This window comes from Pleurodeles waltl, chromosome 5 (assembly GCF_031143425.1).
Source record: "Pleurodeles waltl isolate 20211129_DDA chromosome 5, aPleWal1.hap1.20221129, whole genome shotgun sequence".
NCBI lineage: Eukaryota > Metazoa > Chordata > Amphibia > Caudata > Salamandridae > Pleurodeles > Pleurodeles waltl.
In genome coordinates, this window is record NC_090444.1 from 1,140,707,836 (window position 1) to 1,140,735,808 (window position 27,973).

Here is a 27,973-nt window from a genome sequence, read left to right on the forward strand (position 1 = left end):
TAGACGTATTTCTTTTTTACTAGGTATCAGTAAAGGTACATCACAGAATATTTGGAAACCAATGACCTTCTTCAGCCTACACAGACTGGCTTCCGTGCTGGCTGTAGCACTGAACAAGCTCTTTTGAGGGCTACAGAAGATCTTAAAATGGTCATGGACCAGGGTGGTTCAGCAGCACTGATCCTCCTGGACCTGAGTGCCGCGTTTGATACGGTTTCTTACCCCATTTTTCTTTATTGACTGGAAGAAGCTGGCATTACAGGGAAAGTCCTCAGGTGGATGGTATTATTTCTGGACAAACATAGTTTTCAGGTTAGTGAGGGGCCCTTCAAGTTGTGCAGTCATCAGCTGTATTGTGGAATTCCACACGGCACATCCCTGAACCCTAAGCTTTTAATGTTTATGTCCAGGCGTTAGTAGATATCATCTGCTCCTTTGGTTTTAAAAAGGTATCTTATGAAGACGTTACCCAGCTGATTGTCACATTGTCACCAGACATGGACTCTACTTCCGTGAGACTCAACAGCTGCTTAGTAAATGTGTCTGAATGGATGGGAGCCAGCTGTCTGAAGTTGAATGGTGAGAAAACTGAGGTTTTGGTATTGGAGAACAAGCCAACTCTCTGGGGTCAGATCATCTGCCCTTCTTCTCTGGGAGAGCATCCAGTCCCCAGGATAGAAGTAAAGAGTCTAGAGATGATCCTGGGTAATCAGCTTACCATGGCTTCCGAAGCAAAAAAGGTGGCTGGCAGCTGTTTTGGCCTCCTGAGAACCTTGAGAAAAGTCCTGAAATGACTCCTGATAGAGTCACATAGAATCGTGAATCTAGGGTTAATTTTGTTGTGCTTGGACTATGGGAGTCAACTTTATCTAGGCAGTCCAAAGTGACTAAAAATCTTCAAGTTGTTCAGAACGCTGCTGCATGGATATTGTTAGGGATCTGGGACGCTCAAAACGTTTCATTAGTAACTTGCAGGGTACAATTTAAGGCACTATGTATGGTACATTGTGCAAAGCACAACACAGGGCCTGTGGTTCTTCAGCAACTAGTGACTATCTATCAGGCCAATAGGGACCTGAGGTCAAATAACCTTGAGCTGCTCCTCATCCCTAGAATCAAGAAAGCTAGGAGAGGTGTTAGGTCTTTACCTTAACTTGCACCCAAGCTCTGGAACACTCTTCCTATTGGCATCAGAATGGAGGACAGTTTTACTGCTTTCGGAAAAAACCTAAGACGTGTCTCTTCCCTTAATCTTTTAGCTCTTCCATTCACTCACTTCAAGCTACCTTGCTAGCACTGGGAATCCTGAGGTTCGGGTAGCCATGCGCTTTATAAAATAGGTAAATAGAACAGAAAATTGAACTTCATTCAACTTGGTAACAATGAGCACTCCAAGGTAACTTTCCATCCTAGTAATATCACAGACCATATCATGTTGGCTGCAAGTCATGGGCTACACCTGTGCGGAAGGGTGCATGAGGCAGAATGGTGCTGTGCGCCTGTGTAACAAAGATATTGATCTCCCTGTAACATCCATTTAACAAACAAATATTGCTGTCTGAGCTGCATGTTTTAACCTGCTGATTCCACAAGTTGCTACAGAAAAACATAAGCAGAAACACAGATGTGTCCCACAGCAGTTCTGCTTACCTCGTCTTACTAACTGAATAAGTATGTAATTACACATCTCTCCACAATGGTGATACGCCCATATCGGGCATGAGCCCTAGTTTACCGGGGTTGTTGTTTAACACAGTACTGGATAGTCGATTGTCCTCAAGAAAAACACATAAGAAAGAAAGCACCAAGGTGCAGTGTTGCATGATCTATTGCCTTTACGGATCCTGGATGTAGTGACCAAGTGCTCGATTTATAAATTTTCATGAAACACAATACAGCAAGGCGACTTGCTGTGCTGAGTAAAAGGGAGAGGTTAGGTGTAAATCATATTTACCAATATAGATTGCATTTCTGGTCTCTGCCTGTACTGAAGCACAGTCTGCTGCCTAGCGCCAATGCAGATGCCTTTGCACCATAGAACAAGGGAGCCAGCGTTGCAGGCAGGATTGTTTTTGTACAAGAAGGGACATCTTCCTGTACAAAACAATCTTTGGAGGATTTTTCCTCTTTCTAAATGTGCTGCAGAATTAGAATGAGAAACAGCAAGAAGAAATAAAGATATTTCTCCTCCTCGCGCCACCCCTGGGAAGGCATAACATTTTGAAGCCTTCCCTGGTTTTCCAGTCTTGGTAAATATGGGAAGGTCCCAAAATCCATGGGTTAAGTGTGGGAATACCTGTGCTCATGGAATGCCTTCCCAGGACAGAGAAACATAAAGCAGCAACTTGTTCTTCCTTGCTTTGCTTAGTAAATTTGATTTTAGTATTGTGCGGCCTTTGCCACAGCATGTGTGAGGCTAAGACAATGCAATACATTGATATATCTGGCCATGATTCTGTGCTGATGATGTTGCTATCTGTTCTCTGCATTTCCATTTACTTTTTTTAACTGCCACAAATAGCTGAAGAGTGAAGCACGAAGTACTTATTTTTCCAAAGGATTATATTAAAAATTATTATTGAGATACACACATATGTGTGCACTGGTGACCAGAAAGAACAAATGCTTCAGGGAGAAATCAGGAGCTCCAACTAGCTATGAAAAGCCATACCACTTAGCACCTCAATATGAGTTTTGGAAATGTTAAAGTCAAGATCCTATGACTTTTGACCTAGTCTTTCACTATTTGCCTAATGTGTCTTTGTAGCTCTGATACATCAGCTTACGAAAGTAGAACGCACTCACGCCTTAAATATGGCCAATTATATACTTTCAAAGAGTAGAAAGTATTGTTTATAATTTTCTCACATTTTTATTTTTTCACAGATATGAATGAATGTTCAAAATGCCCAGAAGGTCAATGGTCTAATAATGGCAGCTCGAACTGTGAAAAAAAAAGTATCGAGTTCCTCCACTGGAATAATCCCTTTTCCATTGTGTTGATAACTGTCGCTGCATTTGGATTTCTTGCTGTGTTGGTGATACAGGCCATTTTTCTGAAACACCGGGACACACCAGCGGTCAAAGCTGCAGGAGGAGCCTATTCAGTTATGATGTCTTTCTCGCTTCTCACAAGCTTCCTGAGCACTGGGTTCTTCATCGGAGAGCCTACTGATATCACTTGTCAGATACGACAGACTATGTATGGCATCAGTTTCACCCTTTGTGTTTCATGTGTTCTAGTAAAATCCCTCCGCATTGTCCTTGCATTCAAATTAAGTAAAATGGACCAACCCAGCCGGAAAATCACTTACCAGCCAGCGATGGTCATCATTGTTGCAACAACCATCCAGATTCTGATTTGTACAATGTGGCTCGTATTCAAACCTGCGTCACGTAACACTATTTACTCAACGCCACAGACCACATTACTGCAGTGCACTGAGGGCTCATATGTGGCCTTTGGGATCATGCTTGGATACATTGGGTTCCTGGCTTTGTTATGTTTTGTTGTAGCTTTCAAAGGCCGGCACCTGCCAGGCAAGTACAAGGAAGCCCGCTTCATCACTTTCAGCATGCTCATCTACCTGTTTGTGTGGATTGCTTTCATCCCAATCTATGTTTCCACAGTTGGAATGTACCTCCCCGCAGTCCAGGTGGTTGCCATTTTAGCTTCAAACTATGGAATTATTTCATGTCACCTCTTGCCCACATGCTATGTCATATATTTTAGGAAATCCATTAATAATCAGTCCTGCTACATGCACAGTGTGCGTATCTTTCACAGAGCGAGGAGGGAGATGTTTTCCCCCTCTAATGGCACTTGCAATCAAAAGACTTATTCTCATAATGTCAGCACTACAATACAGTCTTTTTCACAGTCCGGAAACATGTGTGTTAGTGTGATTCCAACAATGAGAAGAAGGCGGAAAAGCTGCTAGAAGTCAAGTGCTTTAAAGACTTTTCTCTACGTCTTGCTGTTACGCACAATCTCTGCTTCCCTTAACCTCAGGAGTTTATACATGTGTAGCTCAAACATGACATTTATACATACACACACGCATATATATACATATATATATATATATATATATATATATATTACACAGTGACGGCAACCCTGTGTAGTTATTTTTGTAGTTTCTGGTTTATAGTGATATTTGGTTTGCTAATCACTTTGGTGCCATTTGACTAAATCTTTCAAACAAAATTTCATCCACCTCACCCCTTTCCTGAAAGGTTTCGGGTTGATCCATCAAGTGGTGGCAGAGAAAAAGGGGGAGGACCCAAAACGCAATATCCCCATGAAAGTTTCCACAGGAAAATTGAGCAGCAAAAATGGCTCAACAGAATTCCATCAAATTTGGCAGAAAGCTAGATCTTTGTACAGAAAGTGTGCTTTTTTAATTTAGGGCCAGATGTACAAAGATTTTGACTTATCGCAAACGGCCCGATTACCAGAATCGGTCCATTTGCGATAAGACAAAAGCATTTCCAAATGTGCAAACCCAATTTTGCGATTCAGTAATCTATTTACCTAATCTTAAAAAGGGTTTGTGAGTCTCATAGGAAAGGGCATTCCAGGGGCATCCCTTCCTAAATGCGAGTCGCAGAGGTATGTATGATTGTTTTGTGACCGTGCATGCATTCGCAAAACAATCACAGTTAACACCAATTTCAAATTGGTACTAACCCATTCACAAATGGGAATGGGTCCCCCAGTAGTTTTTGATAAATTAATGTTAAAAAACATTGCATATCTGGAAGGCTGGGCTTGTGGGAGGCACATGAGAGTCTGTAGTCATGCAACTTCAAATAATAGTGTGATCTGATTAGCTGAGGGGACTTTTATTCCCATCAGTTTGCCTCACTCCGACAGGAACAAAAGGCTCCCATTAACTCCTAGCGGGGCTTGTGCTGTGATTGGACGACTGCAACATGAAGAGAAATGTTGCAGTTGCCATTTAGGGACACTGGGATTCGGTTCCCCTGTCGTGGAAATTTCATTAATTTGAGGTATAAGGAAGGGGCAGGCTTGGGAGATACTGGGACCCACTGGACATTATGGTGGGCCCCAAACGGCAGGGTCGTGCGTTATAACTGAAATAACTATAACTGTTGAATTTCAGGTGTTTTCTTTTAATTTGAAATGTTACATTTAAACTGAAATTTTCAGTTAAATGCAGCACCACTTTAACCATTGTTTTTTCAGTTAATACCTGTGGTTTTTTCTTAATGCAAAGTAAGACGTTATTAGTATACCGAACTGCAATGTCACTTTAATCTTTGTTTTTATGCGTTCACAGAAGGAAATTACAACTGCTGAGTGTTTGAAAGATTCTTTAGGTTTACCATTGCTGCATTGGAGGAAAATGGTAGGAACCGCTATCTTCCCAGGGTTCACATGGCTGAGGAGCCTTTGTAAATTCCGGGAATACCAAGAAAGTTAGAAGTGTATGGGTATTAATTAACAATGCCAATACATATCTCCACCTTCAATGCACCCACAACGTTTTCCAAAATTAAGTTTGAGTAAGTTTGCAAATAAGATAGGAAAGTGCCCCAAATAACACTCCATTTTAGTGGGCCTAGGAGGAAGGTACTTTTCCTAACCGTAACCTATGAATGCCCACAGGTTAGTGTGCAAAATAAGTGATCCTGGAAACCCATGTGATGTGGCATGAGGCAATCCTTGTAAGGATAAAGGCCCTCATTATGACATTGGCGGGCGCAGAGGCCATCTGCCAATGTTATTCTGCCATCAGGCCACACGGGCTGCCTGATCGCTGCCGGCCCTAATTTGAGTTCCCCGCTGGGCTGGCGGGCAGAAACAGTGTTTTTGCCTGCAGGCCCTGCGGGGAACAGGGCCTTAATATTGCAGCTGACTCCTAATGGAGCCGGCATCAATGTGGTGGTGCAGTGGGCGCAGCAGAACCGTCTCGCATTCCACTGCCCGTAATTCGGCCAGTGGAATGCACAATGGGGCTGTGCATGGTGGGCCCTGCACTACCCTTGCCAGGTTCATGGGCAGTGCAGGGGCCCCCAGGGGACCCCTGAGTTCCCCATTCCGTCAGCCTTTCCATGGCGGTGTAAATCACCATGGATAGGCTGGCGGATGGGAACTCGTAATCCCAGGGCAGCACTGGATTACAACCACTGGGACAGCCAGGCTGCAGGCTGGCGCAGCCTGCCGATGTCGGCGGTTAGACCGTGGCGGCTCTGCCTCAGTCAGAATGTGGCAGTTGGACCTCCACGATCGTGGCAATCCGACTGCCACTGTGACCCTGGGGGTCTGGTGACCGCCAGGGTCATAATGACCCCCATCGCCTGACATTAATATCTTGCCCCTATTATCCTTTGCAAAACAAGTTCAATGACTTCATCCTAGACAGTGTCTCATTTGGATGATGGCAATGTCCTGAATTACATCCTCCCAGACTCCACTGTTACTTTACTTAAGGGAAAGTTAAGGACACCTTAAGGACTTAATTAAGGACTTGAATACATATTGTCACATCTCCCGTCATCTAGAAAGCTATTACAACTGTCACTGTCACCTACCAGTATGACCAGTTCACCATCCCTGGTGGCTGTCAGAACACCTACAGCAAGGACACCATTAGACTGCTGACGAAGAAATGCAAGAAGGAAAAAACTAGAAACAGACGTTTTCCAGCTACACACCCAGGATCTGGAACTACATTTCTGTATCCATCACGTCAGCCCCTGCTTTGTCAGTTTAGGGAAAAAGAGTAAACATCTCTTTGAAGACTACGATAGTATGTCCCAAAAAATAGCCCACCTTCCATCTCAAAAGCCAGAACTCTCTGTCTAGATTAAGAGTGCTCCTCTGCATTATGGTTCAGTTCATGCTAGACAACTAACTCCTAAATACATAAATACATATGTGAAAAATGTACTACTAAGATTAATTCTCTCAGATTGCAAAAAATAATTCAATGATATACAAGTAATATATTTGAATTAGAATGTGTGTATTGGAGGTGTTTATTGCTTGTTTTTTAGTACAATATATCAGAAAATTACATAAACTTGACAAAACAAAAATAATTGGAAGATGACATTTTGTACACCTGTCATGGAAGGTTTAATAATAACTATTTGATTTACAGCTAAAAAAAAATATATGTGATTTTCAGTTCTTTCTCGACATAGAGGGAAAGTTAGGGATATTTCTTAATCTTTTATTGCCAAGCATTAACATGTTGGAATTCCTAGCAAAGAGAACGTGGAATGATCAAACCAGTTTGAAGGAAAATATTCCTCAAGAAAAGGAGGCTATCAGAAAAGCAAGGACACTTGGCAAGTCTAAGTAATGGTCATTGTATTTGTATGTAGCATTGTTTAAAATAATAAAGTAGTGTGTTGGAAATGTATGTGCTTCATTTCACAGAAAGCAGGCCCTGCCTTAAAACCGGGCAAAAGTAACAGAGCCCTCCCATTCCACTTCCATGACTTGTCATTAGACTGATATTTGTTTTCACTATCTTTTCCTGTTGCAAACCGATAAATTATGATTACCTTTCTCCGTATATGTATCCTATTTTTATTTTATTTTTTATGCTGGTAAAGAAGTGTACCTATTTCCTTGCAGGCATACAAGTGCAACTTTTACGACGGATTGCCACAGAATTCTAGAGTATATATTGTATATTACAATGGCATTTGATTTGTGCGATCACAATAAAATACATATTTTTATATGTTTCTAATTTTCATCATATTTGAGCCTTGTGGTAGATTAGTTACTTTGTATTTGTAGTCTAATCTCTATTTATTTGCAATGGTACTTTTTGTATATGTTTGTTGTTCTTTAAAACCAAAACAATAAGTTGTTGAATTGAAAAGTCAGTAATAAGAATATTCATTTGGATAAACAACCAAATATTATTATTACTAAAAGACTACTTAGCTTGTGCGGGTGAGGTCCACCTCATATTTTCTTTTTAGTTGGTTTTATGAAAAGATTAATGGCTTGATTTAGATATTGGCGGAGGGGTTACTCTCTCACAGTGGTAAAGGATATCCCGCCTGCCGAAATGTAAGGCCCCGATTTAATAGGGCCTGGCCCTACTTTAGTGCCGCCTTAGCGTAATTTTTGTACACTGAGGTGGTGCTAAGGTGGTATTTTCCCCACACCATATTTTACAAAGTGGTGCAATGCAATGTAACAGGCCTTGCGCAACATTATGCCTGCAACAGGCATAATGTATGTAAAGAGGGTGTTCCGCGTTTGGGGGGGGGGCGAAAAAATTGTTTAAAATGGTTTGTCTCCTTGGGCTTTGCAGGATTAGTGTCTACTTTTTTAAAGATAATCCTGCAAAGCTCCAAACTAGTGTAAAAATATTTGATGCTAGTTCCCTAACTACTGCCATGGTGCACCGTATCACAGCAATGGTGCACACATGGTAGCATTAGGGGGGCGCATGAAAAGTGGCGCTGCACTGGGTGTAGGGCCACTTTTCTTAAATCTGGCCCATCAATCCCATAGAATATAATGGGATTTTGATTTTGTCGGATGGGGTATCCATCATAGTTGTGACAGAGTAACCCCTTCGCCAATATCGAAATCAGGCACTATACATCTCGAAACCCAACCTGCCAATCACACCTCCTTCTATAAGAAAGAGGTACTGGTCACTGCTGAATTGTTTCAAGTAATATCGATAAGCATTGTATTTAGTGTGTTTTAGGGGATAACCAAAGCTGTTGAATTTCCGTGGTTTTTCGATTTTGTTTTTTTAACCCTACCTTCTCTCTAACTGTGGTTTCGTAAGTGAATGTCAGAGTTTTTTTGAGCATACATCAAGCTCTCATAACAATTTTTAAACATAATTTCACATTTACAGCGCATTGTTGGGTGTTTTTTTGGTGATATATCACATCCAACTTCTATTAAAGTATACCCCACTTTGCAATCCACCATGATTGGCTAACATGTCACCGAGCATGGCCTGCCTTTTGGCCAGGCCATGCACTCAAACCACCTTGGTGGCCAACCTTTACTGCAAATGGCCAAAGGCCATGTGCACCAGGAATTGGATGCAGGCCCTGCACCAATGCAACCATAGACATCCAACCCAGGCATGTGCATTGTGTGTGTTGGCAGAAGGGTTTTGCCTATTACCAGGCCCTGTGTCCAACATGCCACAGATATCAACTCCGGCTGTGCATAGACTTCACGGGTGGACCTGCCTCTTGTATTTTATTTTTTCATGTTATTGTTTTTCTAATATTGATTTAAAATGCATTTTTGGATGTTTGTTGTCCCCAATTTAGGCTTGTACACCATGAGAGACTCTTCCCAGAGGGTTTGTGGGCCCCCAATGAAGATATGCAAACTCTTAGAGAATTATGGGGCCATGATGGCCCCCCTCTCAGTTTTGTGGTCCATGTCCATAAAATGGCATGGGTGTCCTCGAAAAGTCCACAAGCTCTTCAGAGTGTGATGCTATACAGGTAAGTGGTGTAGACTATAGTGCAAAAGTGTCAAGAAGCTGTGCGCCCCCCCTCTCAATGCTAATTTCCGCCTATCTCCTGGGGCCTGGCCAATAAAGGTTAGGTGCCCTGGTGCCCACTCATGGCACAACCCAGCTGGAGCTAGCACTGCTCTGGTTCACAGGGAGCAGCTAAAAATGCTGCTTCCTGCAGGTCGGGAAACACATAAAAAGTTCACTCGCAGTGGGCGGGAGCATTTTTCATGCTCCCGACCGCTGGAATTGACTTAGGGCCTGATTGTAACCTTGGCGGATGGAATACTCCATCACAAACTTGACGGATATGGCTCCCGCCATTTTACAAGTTCCATAGGATATAAAGGAACTTGTAATATGGCGGGCAGAATATCTGTCACGTTTGTGACAGAGTTTCTCATCCACCAGGGTCGTAATTAGGCCCTTAGTGTTTGCTCTCACTTAGCAAGAGCTTTGAAATTGCCGGTGTCAATGCTTACAGGGAAACTGCTATGATTCCGGGGAGTGGCACCATGGGACATAGCAAGAGCTGGCTATTAATGGCTCGAGTAGTGGTGGCCTCCCTTTTCAAACAGCAGCCGGGCCTCAGGGGATTGAAATCGACCTGTGGAGGGGGCCATGTGCAACCCCATAATAATATTATGAATTCTCCCTGGTACTTGGCCCATCCAGGGGGGCAAAAAAATACAAGCACGGGTAATTGTGATTGCTTTAAAAAAAAAAAAAAAAAAAGCCCCTGGAAGCATCCCTGTGGGACTGCAATACCAGGCCTAGGAGGTCAGGGTATTCCTACCCTGCCCCTTGTTGTTTTTTTTTGCATTTTTTCTTGGGATTCGGACGAGTCCAAATCCCAAGATGGCTGCCACCACTTCTTGGTTGAAGTGGCAGCAGCCATCAGATTCACAGACCCTCCAAGTCTCTAGCTATACATAAATCAATTTTCTCAGCCCCCACTTGATAAATCACCCCAAAACTTTCCAGACAGCAGCTGAAGTGAGTGACATATTAGTTCTGAACATTTCATGATGATTTGTCAAATGGCACTAAACTTATTAGCAAAACAAAAAGCACTTTTCCTATTGATAAATATATACCAGCATATGTTTTTTTATATGCACATATGAAAACGGGGGCAAAAAGTGAGGGAGCATGTGCAAAAACAGGCCAGTTTTCTCACAGTTACCCTCCATCAACTTCTGGTACTAGATGGTATTGAATCACTGAGCGAATGTAAAAATGTGTCCCTTGCCATAGTCTTGTTTGCTTCTCAAAAATGAGTTTTGTGTGCTTTAATAATTTCCTGGTGCACTTTTAACCACATACTTGCATCATATCTGTATTGTTTAATTAGTTCCTGATACAGATCCTTATCCAGCTCACTAATCAGTGCATCAGTTTGCTGTTGCTACTTCATTCTATCAATATCTGCATATTTCACAAGGATGCACATATGTTCGATTCTTCAAGATTACTCTCCACCTGTTGCTTCAACATCTCCAGACTGAGATTCTCGAAGCTGGGTGCAATCAGAATCCTCCACTTCCAGGTACTTTGGCAGGTATTTGTGCTCCTACCGTTTTGTTTCTTCATTACATCTCAGTTTTTCAAGCAACTTCAGCTTGCTTCTAATGCTACTCTCATTGGAATTACTCAGGACTCCCTGCTCAGTCCCAGCCTCACCCTGTGAGGTATCCTCCTTAAACATCTTTTCTGCTGCCTCCTCTCTTTCACTAAAATGTTGGCGGAAATGTCCTCATTCAATTTTCAGTTCCAACTTTATCAAACTATAAAGTTGGTTCCAGAGCACAGTGCCCTCCTCCACAAGTTTCTCTCACCTGACCGGATTTTGGATGCATGTGAGTTCTCTGACTCACCCAGAGTCCTCACTTGTGTCTACGGATATTCCATTACCACGGGGTGCTCGCAGCTGCTTTCTTTCACTTCATCATCGTCAGCTCAGTACCAGAAGCATCGAGCCTCATTTTGCTGAACACTACTTGCCCTCGCGAAAGGGGTCTGCACAATGAAGACAGACACTCCTTAAATATTACAATGTCACGGGCTACTCGTCGTTTATGTCTCTGGCCAACTGGAACTGCAGAGTGGTCTTGATCTTTGTAGGTTCTGCCTTGACCAGGGTAAGGGCAGCCTTTCTGGTATCCACGGTGCTGCTGACGATGGAACTCCAAAAGGGAGTCCGTGCCCTCCAGAAGGAGTCCCAGAGGAAAAACCCCAAAGGGAAAAACCTCTATAGCAGGAACTCCCTGGAACAAAAATAAGCAAAAAAGGTAAACCTCCCATCAAGAAAACAATACTGGAAGAAACTGGAACAAGCAAGCAAAACACTGGAGAAAAAACAACAGGAGCGAAGATCACCACCAAAGGAAGTGTTGCAGTGCAAGGAGAACAAAAATCACACTCCTCAAATACCCTAAGACAGGAAATGATCAACAGGAAGAAGAAAGATATCATGGGCCAGATGTATTTAGCGTTTTGCATTCGCAAACAGTGAGAATGGCCATTTGCGAATGCAAAAATGCCTTTCATTATGTATTAAAGGCGTTCGCTATGCAATTTTAAGGAATCGCTTAAAATTGCGACCCCGTTTAGAGAATCCCAAATTGTGATTCTCTAAATAAGAAATCGCAAATAAGCAATCCTTATTTGCAATTTCTTAGGCACATGTATCAAGCATTTCTTTAATGCCAATTGGGCATTAGGGAATCACAATTACCACCAAATACAACTTGGTGCTAACCATGTGCAAATTTAAAAAAAGCGTTAAAAATGCATTTTTAAAATTGACATGTAATGCACACATGCCCTTTTGGCATGTGTGCACCACACGTGTCCTTAAATAATTTTTTGGGGCGCAGCAGAGAGGGCCTTAGGGCCTCCAGCATCTTGGGGTTTTGCACTTCCCAAATTGCGAATTCCAGTTAGGAATTCACAATTTGGGAAATTCAAAAAAATCACAAATATGGGCCTACAGGCCCACAGGTGTGAATGGGCTTAGAATCGCAATTTGCAATTCGGTAATAGCATTTGTGATTTTTAAGGAATCGCTATTACTGAATCGCAAATATGATACATACCATTTTGCGACTCTGAAATAGCGATTTCTTAAAACTCGCTATTAGAGAATCGCAAATTGGATTCTTGAGACATCTGGCCCCATATTGGATTGGGAAAGAATCATAGGAGAATATATAGAAAGGCGCCATTTTGAAAAAGTGTCCTAAGGCATGTAGGGAAAAAGAAAGGCATGCTGGGATAAAGAAGAACATGGCTGCTAAGTGTAAAAACAAGGAAAGAAGAAAAGGAGAAAGAAGAGAAAAAGAAGAAAAGAAGAAAGGAACAGGCTACACCAGGTGGGTGAGGGTCTGGGGGAGGGAGTGCCCATGCCTAATATTGAGGGCGCGCAACGCCCAGAACTCGCTGAGGCCCCATGCCCAATTTTGGGCATTGTGCGAGGAAATATAGAACAGAGGGGGAGCAGCACCCCAGGCCGCCAGAAACAGGAAACACGGCTGCACCCCGGTCCGAATGCTCAGCTTGCTCCGCGGCCCGCCGGCACGACATACAATGCTGTCAATCCACAACTTTAGCTTCCTCCCTCAGGATTGCTGCGGGTACAAAATACTGCTCATGATACTCCATTTATTTCATTGGCTACAAATATGCCGTAACGTATTGCAACCACCACCCGCGGCCTTAACCCCACAACAAGAGAGACACCATTATGTTGTTTATATATACAATACATCATTATGGAAACTAACAAAATACTAATAATCATTGTGCCTGCACAGCAAGTAGACTTCATTATTCACTGTTATACCTCAGTATTCATTATCAAAATTATATTGAGCATGTGCATATTTTTCAAAAAAGGTTATTTTACAAATGTTTAAATTCTTTATATTCACGATTGACACTGCATGACACAATTGTGCCCAACTGGGCCAATTCATTCCATATGCTCAACATATCATCATATGGATGTGTATACATTTTAGCTTATCTTAGCTAACTTATTGCACCAAAACTTAAGCCCAAGTGGGCATACTTCTCAAACTCTCCATTCCATCCATTAATATTACTGCAGTTTCCACCCTTGTGTTATTATATCTAAACCACATTGCACAAGAGGAGCAACTACATGATCATTAAAATGACATAATTCCAACTCTATCAAATTATCTAGTGAGACTCCTGTATATTCATTGTACTGCGCTCATAATTTGCAAAATAAACATAAAGAGGAATGAAAAAAGGACAACATTATTCAGTCACTGTCTATTCTATACTAAAAGCAAGTATATAACTCCTCAACATTATTTAAACCATCTGGTGACTTAGAATCAAGTGCTAAAATGTATTTTCTCTCCAGTTGCCTCAATGATGTCACTCCTTCTCCCCTTCATTTGCTCTTGGGCATTGCATCAATAAAATAATACTACATTTGCATCACATCACAGTTGTTAAATTCTGCATAATGCCTAGGAACTAGGTATGTTTGATCAACATTACTGACAGTTGCATATGTTGCAGTATGTGTTTATGGATCTACAACATTGTGCTTCCTACATATTGCGGATTGCAACTGCATGACAAAGCCTATACTGCAGACTCAGGCCTTCATTACAACCCTGGCGGTCAGTGTTAAAGCGCAGTAACACCGCCAACAGGCCGGTAGTAAATAAAATGGGATTATGACCATGGCGAAAACCGCCAACATAGACAGCTACTTTAACACGCCGACCTCCAGGGCAACAAACACCGTGGCGGTCACTACCAACAGACAGGCAGAAGACAATGTACCGCCCACCTTATTATGAGATGCCAATCCGCCACCTTTTCCGGGGCAGTACCAACGACATCAAAAGCATGGTGGAAACAGTACACTGAAGGGGAACCACTCACCGTCCGACACTCCACGAAGAACCAGGACGCCATGGAGCCCGAATTGCATGTCCTCCACATGTTGGTGTATCTACTAATATACCAGGAAGTAGAAAGAAGGCGGTGGCGACGACAACAGTGAGTATTGCACCTAGCACACAGGTGAGGGGGGAGGTAAAAGAGTGTTACACACACACGCGGCATGCAACACCCCCACCCACACCTACAACACCATACACACTAACACATCCAACATGACATATACACCCCATCACCCCCTGGAAGAACACAAGGACAAAAGGAAATGAGTTCAACCAGTGATAATTTTGAACAATCAGATATAGCAAACGAATACAAATAAATCAGTATATACAAATATTTACATAATGTACAGAAGGCTGTACACTGTCCTTTATAAATGTCCCTGGACCAGTGGTCCCAAAAATCATGGGCGAAGTTGACACATGACACCTGCCTCAAAACGGAGAGAACACTGCAGGGGCATCAGGTAAAAAAACACAGGCACCTCAGGGGAAGGAGAGGCAGGGCACCTCAGCCAGAAGATGGTACTACGCCACTGCTCCTCGAGTGGGCTCCATGCCCACAGCGATGTCCTGGGGAGTGCAAAGCCACAGTCTCTCAAGTCTCTCTAGTGGGTGGTTTGCCCACTGCTTGGTCCTGGGGAGTGCAAAGCCACAGTCTCTCTAGTGGGGCGTTTGCCCACTGCTTGGTCCTGGGGAGTGCAAAGCCACAGTCTCTCTAGTGGGTGGTTTGCCCAGTGCTTGGCCCTGGGGAGTGCAAAGCCACAGTCTCTCAAGTCTCTCTAGTGGGTGGTTTGCCCACTGCTTGGTCCTGGGGAGTGCAAAGCCACAGTCTGTCAAGTCTCTCTAGTGGGTGGTTTGCCCACTGCTTGGTCCTGGGGAATGCAAAGCCACAGTCTCTCTAGTGGATGGCTTCTCCACTGGTTCTGGAGGGGGCTTGGTGCCCAGAGTGCTTCATCCTGCCAAGGATTGGGGAGTGGATGCATATCTCCACTGGTTCTGGAGGGGACATTGTGCCCAGTGATGCTGCACCTGGGGTGTGGCAGTTCCCATTCCCTCAACAGGGTGTCTCAGCCACGAGATGTGCAGGGAACAGGTGGCATGATACTCCATGGAGGCAGAGCCACACTCCATCCTGCAGCGACTTAGGCTACAAACTGCTGGTAGTGCCAGTGCTGGTGGTGGTGCCTCATGTGGTGTGTGCAGGGTCCAGGATGTCACCTGCAGCCTCGGGTGGCTGCCCACTGGGTATGCTGATGATGTCCGATGTTGTGGCATGGGCTGGGCATGTGGCGGTGCAGATGGCTGCGGCGGTGTCTACGGCGGAGATGCTGCCGGTGCTGCACGTGGTGCAGGTGTCTGTAGTAGTGAAGGGAGACACCAGACTGTCTCTTGCAGCCTCGGATGGCTGATCACTGTGGAGGATGCTGGTGACTGTCGCTGTGGCAGCGGTGATGCAGGGGGGGTGCAGATGGCAGGCCAGGTGGCGGTGCAGGTGGCAGTGCTGGTGGCGGTGCAGGTGGCGGCGCAGGTGGCAGTACTGGTGGCGGTGCAGGTGGCGGTCATTGCGGCGGTGCTGACCGTGGTACAGGTAGCTGGCCTGTCTGGGAAAATGGTGGTCACCAGCCCCTCACCAGGAGTCTTCGTGCCCTGAGGCGACTTGCCCTTGCTTTTGTGTCCCTTCCCCACCTTAGTAGTCGCTGCTGGGACCTTGGCACTGTCCTCTTTGGGTTTGGATGAGGCCTTACTGGGTGGGTGGTGTGACTTTTCCCTGCTGCATGCTGGCCCCTTCTTAACCTTGGCAGGTGGCGGATTCGTGTAGTCCTTAGCATCTGTACGTGGCATACTGGCAGCCGACCGGTGCCCCCTTCGATCCTCCCAGACTTGCAGGGACCACAGCGGACGCAGACTTGGTGGCTGAGGGGTTGGCCTAGAATCCAGACATCCTGGCTCTAGGGGAAGGATGGGGGAGGGGAGGTGTAGGAAAGAGGTCAACGTTAGCTAGGAAAAGTTTTTTAGACACACTGGGACAGGAAGATGGAGTGGGTGTGGGAGTGGAGGAAGAGGTAGTGGTTGTAGGAGGTGTACATCTGCTGAGTTTGGGTGAAGGTGCATGGGCTAGAGGCTGTTGTGAGGTGGATGGCTGTTGAGTGGGTGTATGCCTGCGTTTGTGTACTTTGGGAGGAGGGCTCACAGACACACTGGGAAAGGACACAGGGAACATGTGCATGGTTGTGGGGGTGGTGATTGCACGTGAGAGGTGTGTTGTGATGGCTGTGCTGGTTATGGAGGCAGTGGCTGATGATGTAGTGCATGCAGGTATGAGTGGAGACGATACTGGGAGGGAGATGGAGGAAGAGGAGGAGGGGGACATAGTGGAGGCAGTGGATGTTGGTATGTGTGCATGGGTATGGTGCTTGTGAGAGTGCCTGTGTGATGATGTGTGGTGCTTATGTTTTCCTGAGCTACTTTTGTGTGTTGATGTGTGTGCATGCTGGTCTGAATGTGTGCTTGGGATAGGCTGGGGATGAGAGGATTGGGACTGGGTAGAGGAAGTTGGAGGGGGGAGGCTGAACACAGGGACAATGGCTGCCTTCAGTGCGGAGGCCAGAGCCTGAAATGCTCTCTGCTGGGCCGCCACGCCAGAATGAATGCCTTCCAGGTATGCATTTGTTTGTTGCAAATGCCTCTCGACACCCTGGATGGTATTCAGAATGTTTGACTGCCCAACAGTGAGGGATCTCAGGAGGTCAATAGCCTCTTCACTGAGTTCAGCAGGGCTGACTGGGGCAGAGCCTGAGGTGCCTGGGGAGAAGGAGAAGCCCACTCTCCTGGGTGAGCGGGCACGGGAAACACACTGAGGGGCTGCTGGGAGGGCGGTGCTTGTAGGGGGGGGCAGGGGTGGTGCTGTACCTGTTGTTGGGGTGGGCACAGAGGTGTCCGCCACCGCCAGGGAGCTTCTATCGGAGGAGGAGTCGCGGTCACTGGTATCCCCTCCTGTTCCCGTCGTGGAGCTCCCCTCGCCCTCCGTCCCACTGGTGGCTTCACCCTCTGTGGATTCATTCCCATGTGGGATGCAGCTCCCTCCGTCACCCGTACCTCTGCTCCTCTGCCAGATCATGCTAATGCACACAGTGACAGGGTGACAAAACAAGAAGGGGGGATAGACAGAGGAAACACATGGTCAATGCCAGCAACACCACTACCGTTGGCATACACAACACACACTGAGATGCTCTATGCACTAGGCCAAGCCCAACCACTCACTAAGGTAGACACCAGCCCATGGGGTACAATGCCTAACGCCAGCACCTGCACACCTGACACCCACAGGATCCTGCACAGTAGTAGTTGGCCACCTCTACCATTGGGGTAGGGGTGCTTCAGAGCCTGCAAACAAGGGACCTACCCTGCCATGATCTCCCTGGCCTAGGGGCACCCACAGCCCACATCCCCCACCCAGCTAGTTCCCAAAGCAAGCAAAGTCAGCTTTCTGAGACTGCACTCACCCCCTTGTAGCTGCTGTGATGCCCTCAAGCGCCCATCCAACTCTGGATAGGCCACCACCAGGATGCAGAACATGAGGGGGGTCATGGTGCGATGGGCACCCCTTCCACATTGGGAGGCCAGCCCCAGCTGTGCCTCTGCCGTCTTCTTGAACCAGCGGCGCAGGTCCTCAGATCTCTTGCGGCAGTGGGTGCTCCGCCTGTGATAGACCCCCAGGGTCCGCACCTCCTTGGCGATGGCACACCAAATACCCTTCTTCTGGTGGGCGCTGACCGAGAGGGTAAAGACAAGAGAAAATGTAACTACTCACCAGTCCGGACCATCATACTCATTGCCCACCAGTTACCACCCATGCCATGACGCACATACACTGACCACCTCTCATGCAGCAGTCAGGGTAGGACGGCTTAGCCTCCCCCAACATGTGGCTCACAGCCACACCACTCCAAACAGGCATTGCCCACGCATCATGCTCACAGTGTACTCACCTGTTTGTCTGGAGGACCGTAAAGTAGCATGTACTGGGGGATGACCCCATCCACCAGTTTCTCCAACTCCTCCGCAGTGAAGGCAGAGGCCCTTTCCCCAGACACTCGAGCCATTGTCTCTTCCAGACACAGGTCACAGCAGCACTTGTAGTGTAGGTCCTCTCCGGTTGATGGTCAGATATCAAGTGAGTGAATGGGTAGAAAATGGTGGTGACATCCGCAGCGGTGCGTACGGTCACCACCGGGGTACATCGCCATTGGCTCCTGGAACCCATAGGGCCCAATGATAACTAATGCGGAGTTGCGCGGCGGTCTTCGACCGCCTACCTCGATGCTGCACAACCCAGCACAGTTATCTCTTTTCCCCTTGTCCCATCTCACAGGTCAGGCAGCCGCCATTTCAGGGAGGCACATGGCATGGCACCTAACTTCGTCACAGCACAGATTGGCACATATACTGAATCTCGGTTTCACACACTGCTCCTGTGACAATAATTCAGACACAGTTGTGCTATCTATGTGGTAAAGCAACTTCTGCTCACCGTTCTCCTCCATAGGCTACAACCGCTGAGGCAGCATATGAGATGGCGGCATCCTCCGGTGTACAGACCCCTGGTGGGCCTGTCGACAATGGAGGACAGACACATCATAATCACATATAGACTTGATTGTGCCACAATCCAGGAACGGTGTGCCCAATTGGAGCCAGACCTGATGTCAGCTATCCACCAGCCCACACGTATCCCCTCTCTAGTGCAGGTCCGGTCAGTGCTCCATTTCCTGGCAAGTGGCTCCGTCCAAACTACAGTGGCCGTGGCATCAGTGATGTCTCAGCCAATGTTCTCTAACGTGCTGACCAGAATGCTGTCTGGCCTGCTGAAACATATGGCAAGCTACATCGTGTTTTCCCAGGTGGAGGATTTGGCCACAGTGAAAGCTGACTTCTATGCCCTAGGACATATCCCCAACATCATTGGTGCCATTGATGGTACACATGTGGCATTTGTACCCCACGCAGAAATGAAAAAGTGTACAGGAATCAAAAAAGCTATCATTCCATGAATGTGCAGATGGTGTGTTTGGCGGACCAGTACATCTTCCATGTGAATGCCGAATATCCTGGCTCTGTGCATGACGCCTATATCTTGTGAAATAGCAGCATCCCTTATGTGATGGGCCAACTCCAGAGGCACCAGATGTGGCTAATCGGTGAGGCCAAGGTCCCCACACAGAATGAGTAGGTTCTGGGTATGGGGTTGTCCCTCAGGGTTAGTGTGTGTCTAACAGGTATCCCTCGATATTTGCAGGTGACTCTGGTTACCCCAACCTGTCATGGCTACTAACCCCAGAGAGGAATCCCAGGACAAGGGCAGAGGAACGTTACAATGAGGCACATGAGCGAACAAGGAGGATTATTGAGCGGACATACGGCCTCCTGAAAGCCAGAATCTGGTGCCTCCATCTGACAGGTGGATCCCTGTACTACTCACCCAAGAAGGTCCGCCAGATCATCGTGGCATGCTGTATGTTGCACAACCTGGCATTGAGATGCCAGGTGCCTTTTCTGCTGGAGGATGAGCCCGGTGATAGCCTTGTGGCAGTGGTGGAGCCTGTGGACAGTGAGGAAGAGGAGGCAGAGGAAGAAGATGTTGACAACAGAACAAACATCCTGCAGTACTTCCAGTGACACACAGGTAAGAGACTGTAACTCCTCTTCTCATTTCAGTATACTATAGGACATTGTATATGGCAGCCTCTTACCCTCTGTCTATGGCCACTGATTGTTCCTTTTGGGTTTCCTTTTGGCAGATCGCTGTACCCCATTCTGGCTCCTGCTATGTGTACTGCTGCCCAACAACTGTCATATTTTGGTATGAGTAACTGAACAAATACGTTGCAATGCTTTGCTAATGTTGTACTAATACATTTGTGAATCATTAGACTGTCTCCAGATTAGTATTTGTTTCAAGGGTGTTTATTTAGGTGCTAATAAGTATAGGGGTATGTTCAAGTGGCTGGGGTGATAGGGGAGGAAGGTCCATGGTAGAGTCCAGTCTAGTTGTATCACAGGTGCATTGTCCAAGGAGGCATAGGAAGTGGAGCAATGACAGTTCAAGGTGGACAGGGTGACAGAGTGGGACAGAAGGGAGACAATCAGGAGAGCCCTATTTCCTGGCAGGGTTCTTGGCAATGTTCTCTGTCTTATGCCTGGATCGACGGGTACCTGTTGGTCCTGTGGCGGGGCCTCCTGTCCACCAGTGCCCTGCTATGGTGACCAGGATGGTGTAGATTTTTGTGAGGTCATCCCTGATCCTGGTGTAGTGTCCCTCCTGCAGCTGCTGGGTCTCCTGAAACTTGGCCAGTACCGTGCTCATGGTCTCCTGGGAATGGTGGTATGCTTCCATGATGTTTGAGAGTGCCTCGTGGAGGGTCGGTTCCCTGGGCCTGTCCTCCCCTGTCACACAGCAGTCCTCCCAGCTTCCCTATTGTCCTGTGCCTCTGTCCCCTGAACCATGTGCCCACTGAACCCAGGTCCCTGATCATCCTGGGTGTTTGTGGGGTTGCCTGGGGTACCTATAGTGGTGGACACACTGCTGATTGACGTGTCCTGGGGACAGTGACATGAGCCCGCTGGGTGGGTGCTGTGGTGGTGGTTTCTGAGGGGGGCGGATCTGTGGTGGGTTGGGACTGTGGCAGGGGAACCGACTGTCCAGAGGTCCCAGATGGGCCAGGTTGGTCATCGTGATTCAGGCATGCAGAGCTGCTGTCATCACTGTGGGCCTCTTCTGGGGGGGACTGGATGTAGCTGGCACCTCCTGTCTGGTGACGTTGGGTAGAGGTCCTGTTGGGATGCAAATGCATTGGTATTGTATCTGTGTGTGCCATCTTGTGCAATGGGTGTGTTTCCCTTATAGAATTGAGCTTTCCCTGTCTCCTTGGCCTTGTGTGATTGCTGATTTTGTGGGCTGGGTGAGTCTCTTTACTGGGCATGCTGTGGTGATCGGTGTCCATGCAGGGCTGTGATGGGTGTCCATGCATTGTTGTGGCATGCAGGGCTTGGTATTGGGATGTGTGGGTTGTGATGGTGGGGTGAATGTGAGGTGATGGAGTGATGGGAGTGAGGGTGGGGGTATGTGATAGCATGCAGGTAGGGGGGGGTCAAGAATTTATGATTTGCCTTACCAGAGTCCAGTCCTCCTGCTACTCCTGCGAGGCCATCAGGATACAAGACTTGCTCCTCCTATTTTGTTAGTTGTGGGGGAGGAGGAAATATAAATAACTGGGTTGAAAGAGGTGCCCAACGCAGTGCCACATAATTATTGGAACAATACATAATCAAACAGAAAATAATTATTCTCAAGGCACTATTGTATAATACTTAACAACAACTGCATATGCCTATACAATGTCAGTGGACGTCCTTTCAAAAATGCCCCATCATCTTCAGGCCATCTTGGTAACAAATGCTAGAATATAATGTTGTCACATCGAAAAACATTTGTAGGTATTTTTCATCCCATGGGATATCATACATCACCTTCAATAAATCAGGAGTATCTTTTATGTAAGTAGGAACATATATATTTTTGCCTTGTTCTCAAATAAGCTTCCCTGTGCAAATATTATCAGCTTCCCAGGGGGCACTACAGGAATTTTGTGTACTTTTAGAATTAAGTACATGATTGGTGTCTTGGGTTGATCATCCTGTAAAAAAATATACTCATGCTGGCTTAAATGTCCATTGTTTCACCTTTCTATCAGCTCAGATTTGTGTTGTTCTTTAACCTGAATCATCTCATTGTGATCACAACTAGCATAACATTCCATATTATTGAGCTGTTTGTATGCCTGTAGCTTATATAGGTTAGCAGGCCAAAGACAATGTTCCCCTTTGACTGATTTTCTAATGTTTAAATCGTCCTGGGCTTGTAAATTACTAATGAAAGATCAATATTTCCTTTGAATTGCATTGTGAGGGGGCCCCTTTTATTCACAGTCTTGTGTAAATGTTTCACTTTATAAATTCATAGCTCATTGAAAATATACACAGCATCATTTGGAGTTACAGACAAAATGTAGATGCAGGTCTAAACAATGATTCAGCTTTTCTCTATACGTCTAACTGATGCATATCTATTAGCTTTAGCTCAAGAATTAGTTTGTTGTTACCCAAAAACTCAAATTCAACCTCACTGAGCTCTTTTATCAGCTCCATATCAGATACTTTCATATTGTGTTGGTCCAGACTACCCCTCAGCATTGCATTCACCTGCTTTTTGTCTTTCAATGCATGAAATTTCATGAGTTCTAGTTTGCGAATGTACTGAAAGATATCAATTCTTGTTTGACTCTAATTGAACAAGCTCTCAGGACGGGATGACAGGCCCAAAGATAAAAGTTGTTTTTCTGCTTCACTCAATGTTATATGTGCTAAATGAATGATGGATTTTGTGCTTGCCAAGCAGTTTACTTCTTCTTCATAATTTCTTAGGGTTGGAATATTTTGTATCAGTTGTGTTACTTGACCCTCTTCCTTTTACACTTTTGCGACTTGGATCTCAGTGCCTCAAAGTTTGACTCCTGTCCAACCTTAAAAAATCCAACTCCTCAATAGTAATAACCATAGCACTGGTACCCACCAGCGCACTCGCACCTCTACCACCTTCATTGGTATTAGTGCCAAGAAGAGAGCTCAACTCTGTTTCCATATTGGCAGCTTTCTGCTGTGACAAAGATCTGTTACTGCTTGAAAGTGGTTTATTAGTAAGGGCAAGTAGGTAAGGTCCAGTCAATGTCTCACTAAATTAATTGTTGCTCAGGTCTTGGTAGCTTGGCCACCAAGCAGTTAGACTTAACTTAGGAGACAGGCATGTTGTCAACACCAGGACAGTGCATGCTCTACCGGCAACATAATGCAAAATGACAAACCTCATGCAATGTAATAATTCATGCGTTGTGTGCTGATATTGCATATTAACTTTTTGCATTGCAGGTATTTATCTTGAAATGTCTTTAATACCGTTTGCAATGTAGTGTTCATTTTCAAGCCTTTCTGGCAGCCTGGCTGGGTGTGGCTGGGTGTGGCAGGTGGGCGGGGCTTGGGTCTATTTAAGGAACCCAGCTCCACGTGTTCACTATTCAGAGGTCCCGGTGCAGAGCAGCAGCATTTTCCAGGGCTCCTGTTCCGGAGGCCTACTTGGACATTTCCGTGCCCTGTCCTCATTATCTTGCTGATCTTCAAGCAGGGCGGTAAGGCGGAGTTCGGGATAGACCTTGACTCTGTTTTCTAGAAACATTTGAGTTTTTGGCTTTGTGATTTACCGCGTGTGCGATTTACTCTTGCCACTTAACCCTTGCAGATCGGATCAGCAGAGTGCGCAATCATTTCAAGGCATTTGAATCTTGATGGTTGAATCGGCAACAGTGAACGCGATTCATTCTTGGCAATTAACCCTTGCATTTCAGATCAGCAGAGTGTGCAATCATTTCAAGGCATTTGAACCTTGATGGTTGAATCGGCAACAGCGTGCGCAATTCAGACTTGGCAATTAGGCCTTGCAGTTCGGATCGGCAGAGTGCGCGATCATTTAAAGGCATTTGAATCTTGATTGTTGAATCGGCAACAGTGTGCACGATTCATCCTTGACAATTAACTCTTGCAGTTTGGATCGGCATAGTACGCGATCATTTCAAGGCATTTTAATCTTGATGGTTGAATCAGCAACAGTGTGTGCGATTCATTCTTGGCAATTAACCCTTGCAGTTCAGATCGACAGAGCGCGCGATCATTCCAGGTACTTAAGTCTTGATGCACAGTCTGGCAATAAGGTGCGCAACAATTTCTGGGCAATTGAATCTTGAAACTTAGATCAAACAGAGTGTGATCTTTCTAGACCAAACAAGTTTAGTCAGTTTGCCTATTCCACAGTATAATTAATGATTTCTATAGCAGTTAATTCTTTGGGAGCAAATGTACTCATTGACTCTTGTTGTGATGTAATTCCTATTCTAAGGATTAACTTGAGAAAGTTCAATGTTCAGAGTATATGATTATAAAAAGGTCACGTTATTGAAAAGTTCTTGATGTCTCATGTTATTAGAGCATAAAGAGTTAAAACAAAGTTCATGAAGATTAATGTGAATGACCTTGCTATTGTGTTCTTAACTCTTGCTTCCACAGGTCTCCTTCCCCGCTGTTCCCAACCTAAACCCCATCCCCCGCTTGGCCATTCTTTAACTCTGTGCTATTACGGCTAATAGAGTTTGGAGTTGCCAAGCGGTGGACATATTGGGAACAGGCACAAACCCCGTGGATCTGGTCTCGCTGACACATGTAAGTAAGTTAATATCAACAAAACAGTAAACAAGTGAGATACAACACACAATAAAAGTCCAACACCAGTTTATAAAAATGGAAGATATTTTTATCTTTAGAAATTAAACCAAAACTACAAAAATCAAATGTAAGGAACCAGAGGTATGAATTTTCAAAGATTAAACCAAAAACTCTGCTTTCTAGTGCTTTAAAGCAAAAAGCGTTAACTGAGGCCATCTGGACATGCCGGACTAGGACAAAGTCAAAGTTTGAGGCTGACCGTGATGGAGCCCAAGTCAGATACAGTGATCAGTAGGCCTTGGTCAAAATGTTACCTTCGGACCAAGGGACTGATTTCGATCTTGGCAGGACACCTGCTGTCTCCTGTGGCGGTGTTTACAAATACTTGGTTGAGGTGATGGATTCCCACCCGCCCTATTTAGATGACTGCCTGCTGAACCACCACTATCTGCATTAGCAGAGTGTATCCTGTCATGTAAGCACCACACCACCAATGACGCTTTGGACTCCTCTGCTGACTAACATTACTCTGTTGCTGCCAGGGTGGTGGTATTGTGCCAAGCATATTTAGATTTCACAGCTGTACTGCTCCCTCCCCTAGTGGCTTGAGACCCTCACGAGTGAGTAGCCACACTTTACAAAAACTGATTGATTGATTGATTGATTGATGCTGGGGTTGTCCTAGCAGTGGATTACTGATGGTGGGATTCTGTCGCAAGACACGGTCAACATTGTACTATGCTTGTGGATATTGGATGGATGCTAGCATCACACACCTGATGTGTTTTGACTAATTGTCTTCATATGCAAATCACACTTTAAAACACACTCCATTTTAGATCATGATCCTTTGCCATTCCAATGCAGCAAACCATTCCCAACAGAATGTCTGACTGAGAAAGCAGGTGTTTTTTTAGCTCCCCCGTTTCTTGTTCTTTTGTCTTGTTTTTCTTGAAGTTCCCTTGTGGGTTCTCAATTTCATTTAATTACATTTCCTTATAGTGGCAGGGAGGAGAAAGCCCTGTTTCATGGAGGGAGAATTTTCGGTCATGGTGGATGAAAATATTACAGTAGACCAACACTTGTTTGGAGCAGAAGTGCAAAATACAACTATAGCAGTTGACAGAGTGAATGTTGTAGCAAACAACCTGTGCATTTAGGAAGAAATTAGCAGGATATGGAACGACCTGCAAGGGAGAGTGTGTTTCCTGGCCTCCAAGTGTCACAAGGAGGCCCGGAAGACTGGTTGTGGTTCTCCCTGCCTCCCCGATACAACCATTACCCTTGGATGAGAAGGTCTTGCAGATCCGACATCCTGCAGGCTTGACAGAAATCCCAGGTGAAGTGGAGACTGGTAGTTATGCTTTTAAATGTGTTACTAAACCTAAATGTTTTTGCTTTAAATGTAGCTGTTGTTAATGTGCTTTCCAGTTTGTCGGTATAAAACTGCATTGTTATTTTGGTCAATCTCTCTTATCTTACATATTTTCACATAGGTTAAAGTGTAATGTATTTATCGATTGCTATATTATGCAATGTTGGGAAAAGTGATGCTGTTTAGTTTTTATGTTTTCATTTACATGATATATCGTTGATTTAGTGGTTTCTCTCTCACTAATCAAAGTTTGCTATCTTTAGATTGTTAATGTATGTTATTTTGTATGATAAATATATGACATTTCTTTTTAAATAAATGTACTCTGCAATGTTCATATGATGACTAATGCTATTTATCCTACAAAGTGTAATTCTCAGCTCCTCGCCCTGCTAGGCCTTTGAATGGTTTTCTCACAATTCTCCAATCTGTTCTATTGTGCTGAAAGCTTGGTATATTTATGTATAGGTAATTTTTTTACATTTCATTAAATAATTTTACATGATTTTCTGAAGAAGTGTTGTGTGCAATTAAAACTGTTATGGAACTTAAAACTGAAAAATATAATATTGATATTATTTGTCTTTTACCTTCTAGCTCACTTCATTTATTCCTGCAAAGTCATTTGATGTACAATCCAGATTTCTAAAAAAAATCTATTTGTAATTTATCATAGGTCCAACACCAAGAGCACATGGACCACTATCTGCCACAACACCAGAGGATACCTCCACTCCAGACCAGGATCAAGCCTTCAGTGAGGATTCCACTCCAACAAGTCTGGATGTTGAGGAGCAGCCTGGGACAGCTGGTCTGCCTGGCCATACAGCTCCAGTGAAACACCTACACCTCCAACTCCAGCTGTTCCAACATCTCAGTTCTTGGATACCTTCACTTCAGGTGTCCAAAGAACCATCACACCAATTGTGTGCCCCCTCCCAGTCATGGGCTGCTGTTGAGACACCTCCACCACACTTCCAGTTCATCCAGGACCCAGTATAATGGGGAACACTGGGTCAAGGCACAGGGTAGTAGAGGAGGCGTCCATGGGATGGAATTTGTGGGCCAGCAAAGTGAGGTCAATGGGTTCACGGTCACCCAGGCCACCATCGACCAAGACATGATGGGCAGGATCCATAGAGAGCTATGGGAGACGAAGTAGTGGTGGAAGGAACATCATTTCCAGATGGTAAACCTCAACTCCAATATAGTCTCTCTGACTGCGGTGCTACAGGATTGTTTTAACCATATGTGCAGGACTTTTCAGTACCATCTTTCCATGTCTGTGGGCCATCAACATCTGACGAAGCAACATCTGCCTCATGTACAGACGGGGAGATCCTGCCACAAGAGGAAACACCTGTACCCACCTCAGTGGCTGCAACTGCGAATCTACCAGTCCCTCTCAGGAGGGGACATTCATCTGAACTAGCAGGAGAGAATAGCAGGACCTCTCCAACCACCATCAAGAGAAGCAAAACCTAATTTCCTCCAGTGTATGACTACCATTCACTCTGTTGACTATTGTCTTGGCACAGCTGCCTTTTTCATGACAGTTGTTTTTTATACATTGGACTTCAAACTATTTTATCTCCACAATAATAGTTTCATCCACCATGATAGATCTTATAATTTGTTTGCTTTGTTTTGTTCCTAAGTTTTCATTATTGCATATTGTTTTATTCAATAAAAGCAAAACATCATATATTCAAAGACCGATGTAATTCTTTTCTCAATGTGTACCATTTACATCTTTCAGCATACATTTTAAAAAGGTACTATGAAACAGATTGTTACTGCATCAGTAAATAACATTTAGGTAATGC

At 45.1% G+C, this 27,973-nt stretch overlaps 1 protein-coding gene across 1 annotated transcript in view; it reads left to right on the forward strand.

The window, feature by feature from the left end:
- The window catches only part of LOC138296324 (G-protein coupled receptor family C group 6 member A-like), a 149,622-nt gene extending 141,883 nt beyond the window's left edge, over window positions 1-7,739 (forward strand). The window contains exon 6 of the mRNA XM_069235363.1: window positions 2,887-7,739. Coding sequence (XP_069091464.1) covers window positions 2,887-3,941 — 1,055 coding nt within the window. The 3' untranslated portion in view covers window positions 3,942-7,739. The remainder of the gene's footprint in view (window positions 1-2,886) is intronic.
- The last annotated feature ends 20,234 nt before the right edge of the window (window positions 7,740-27,973 follow it).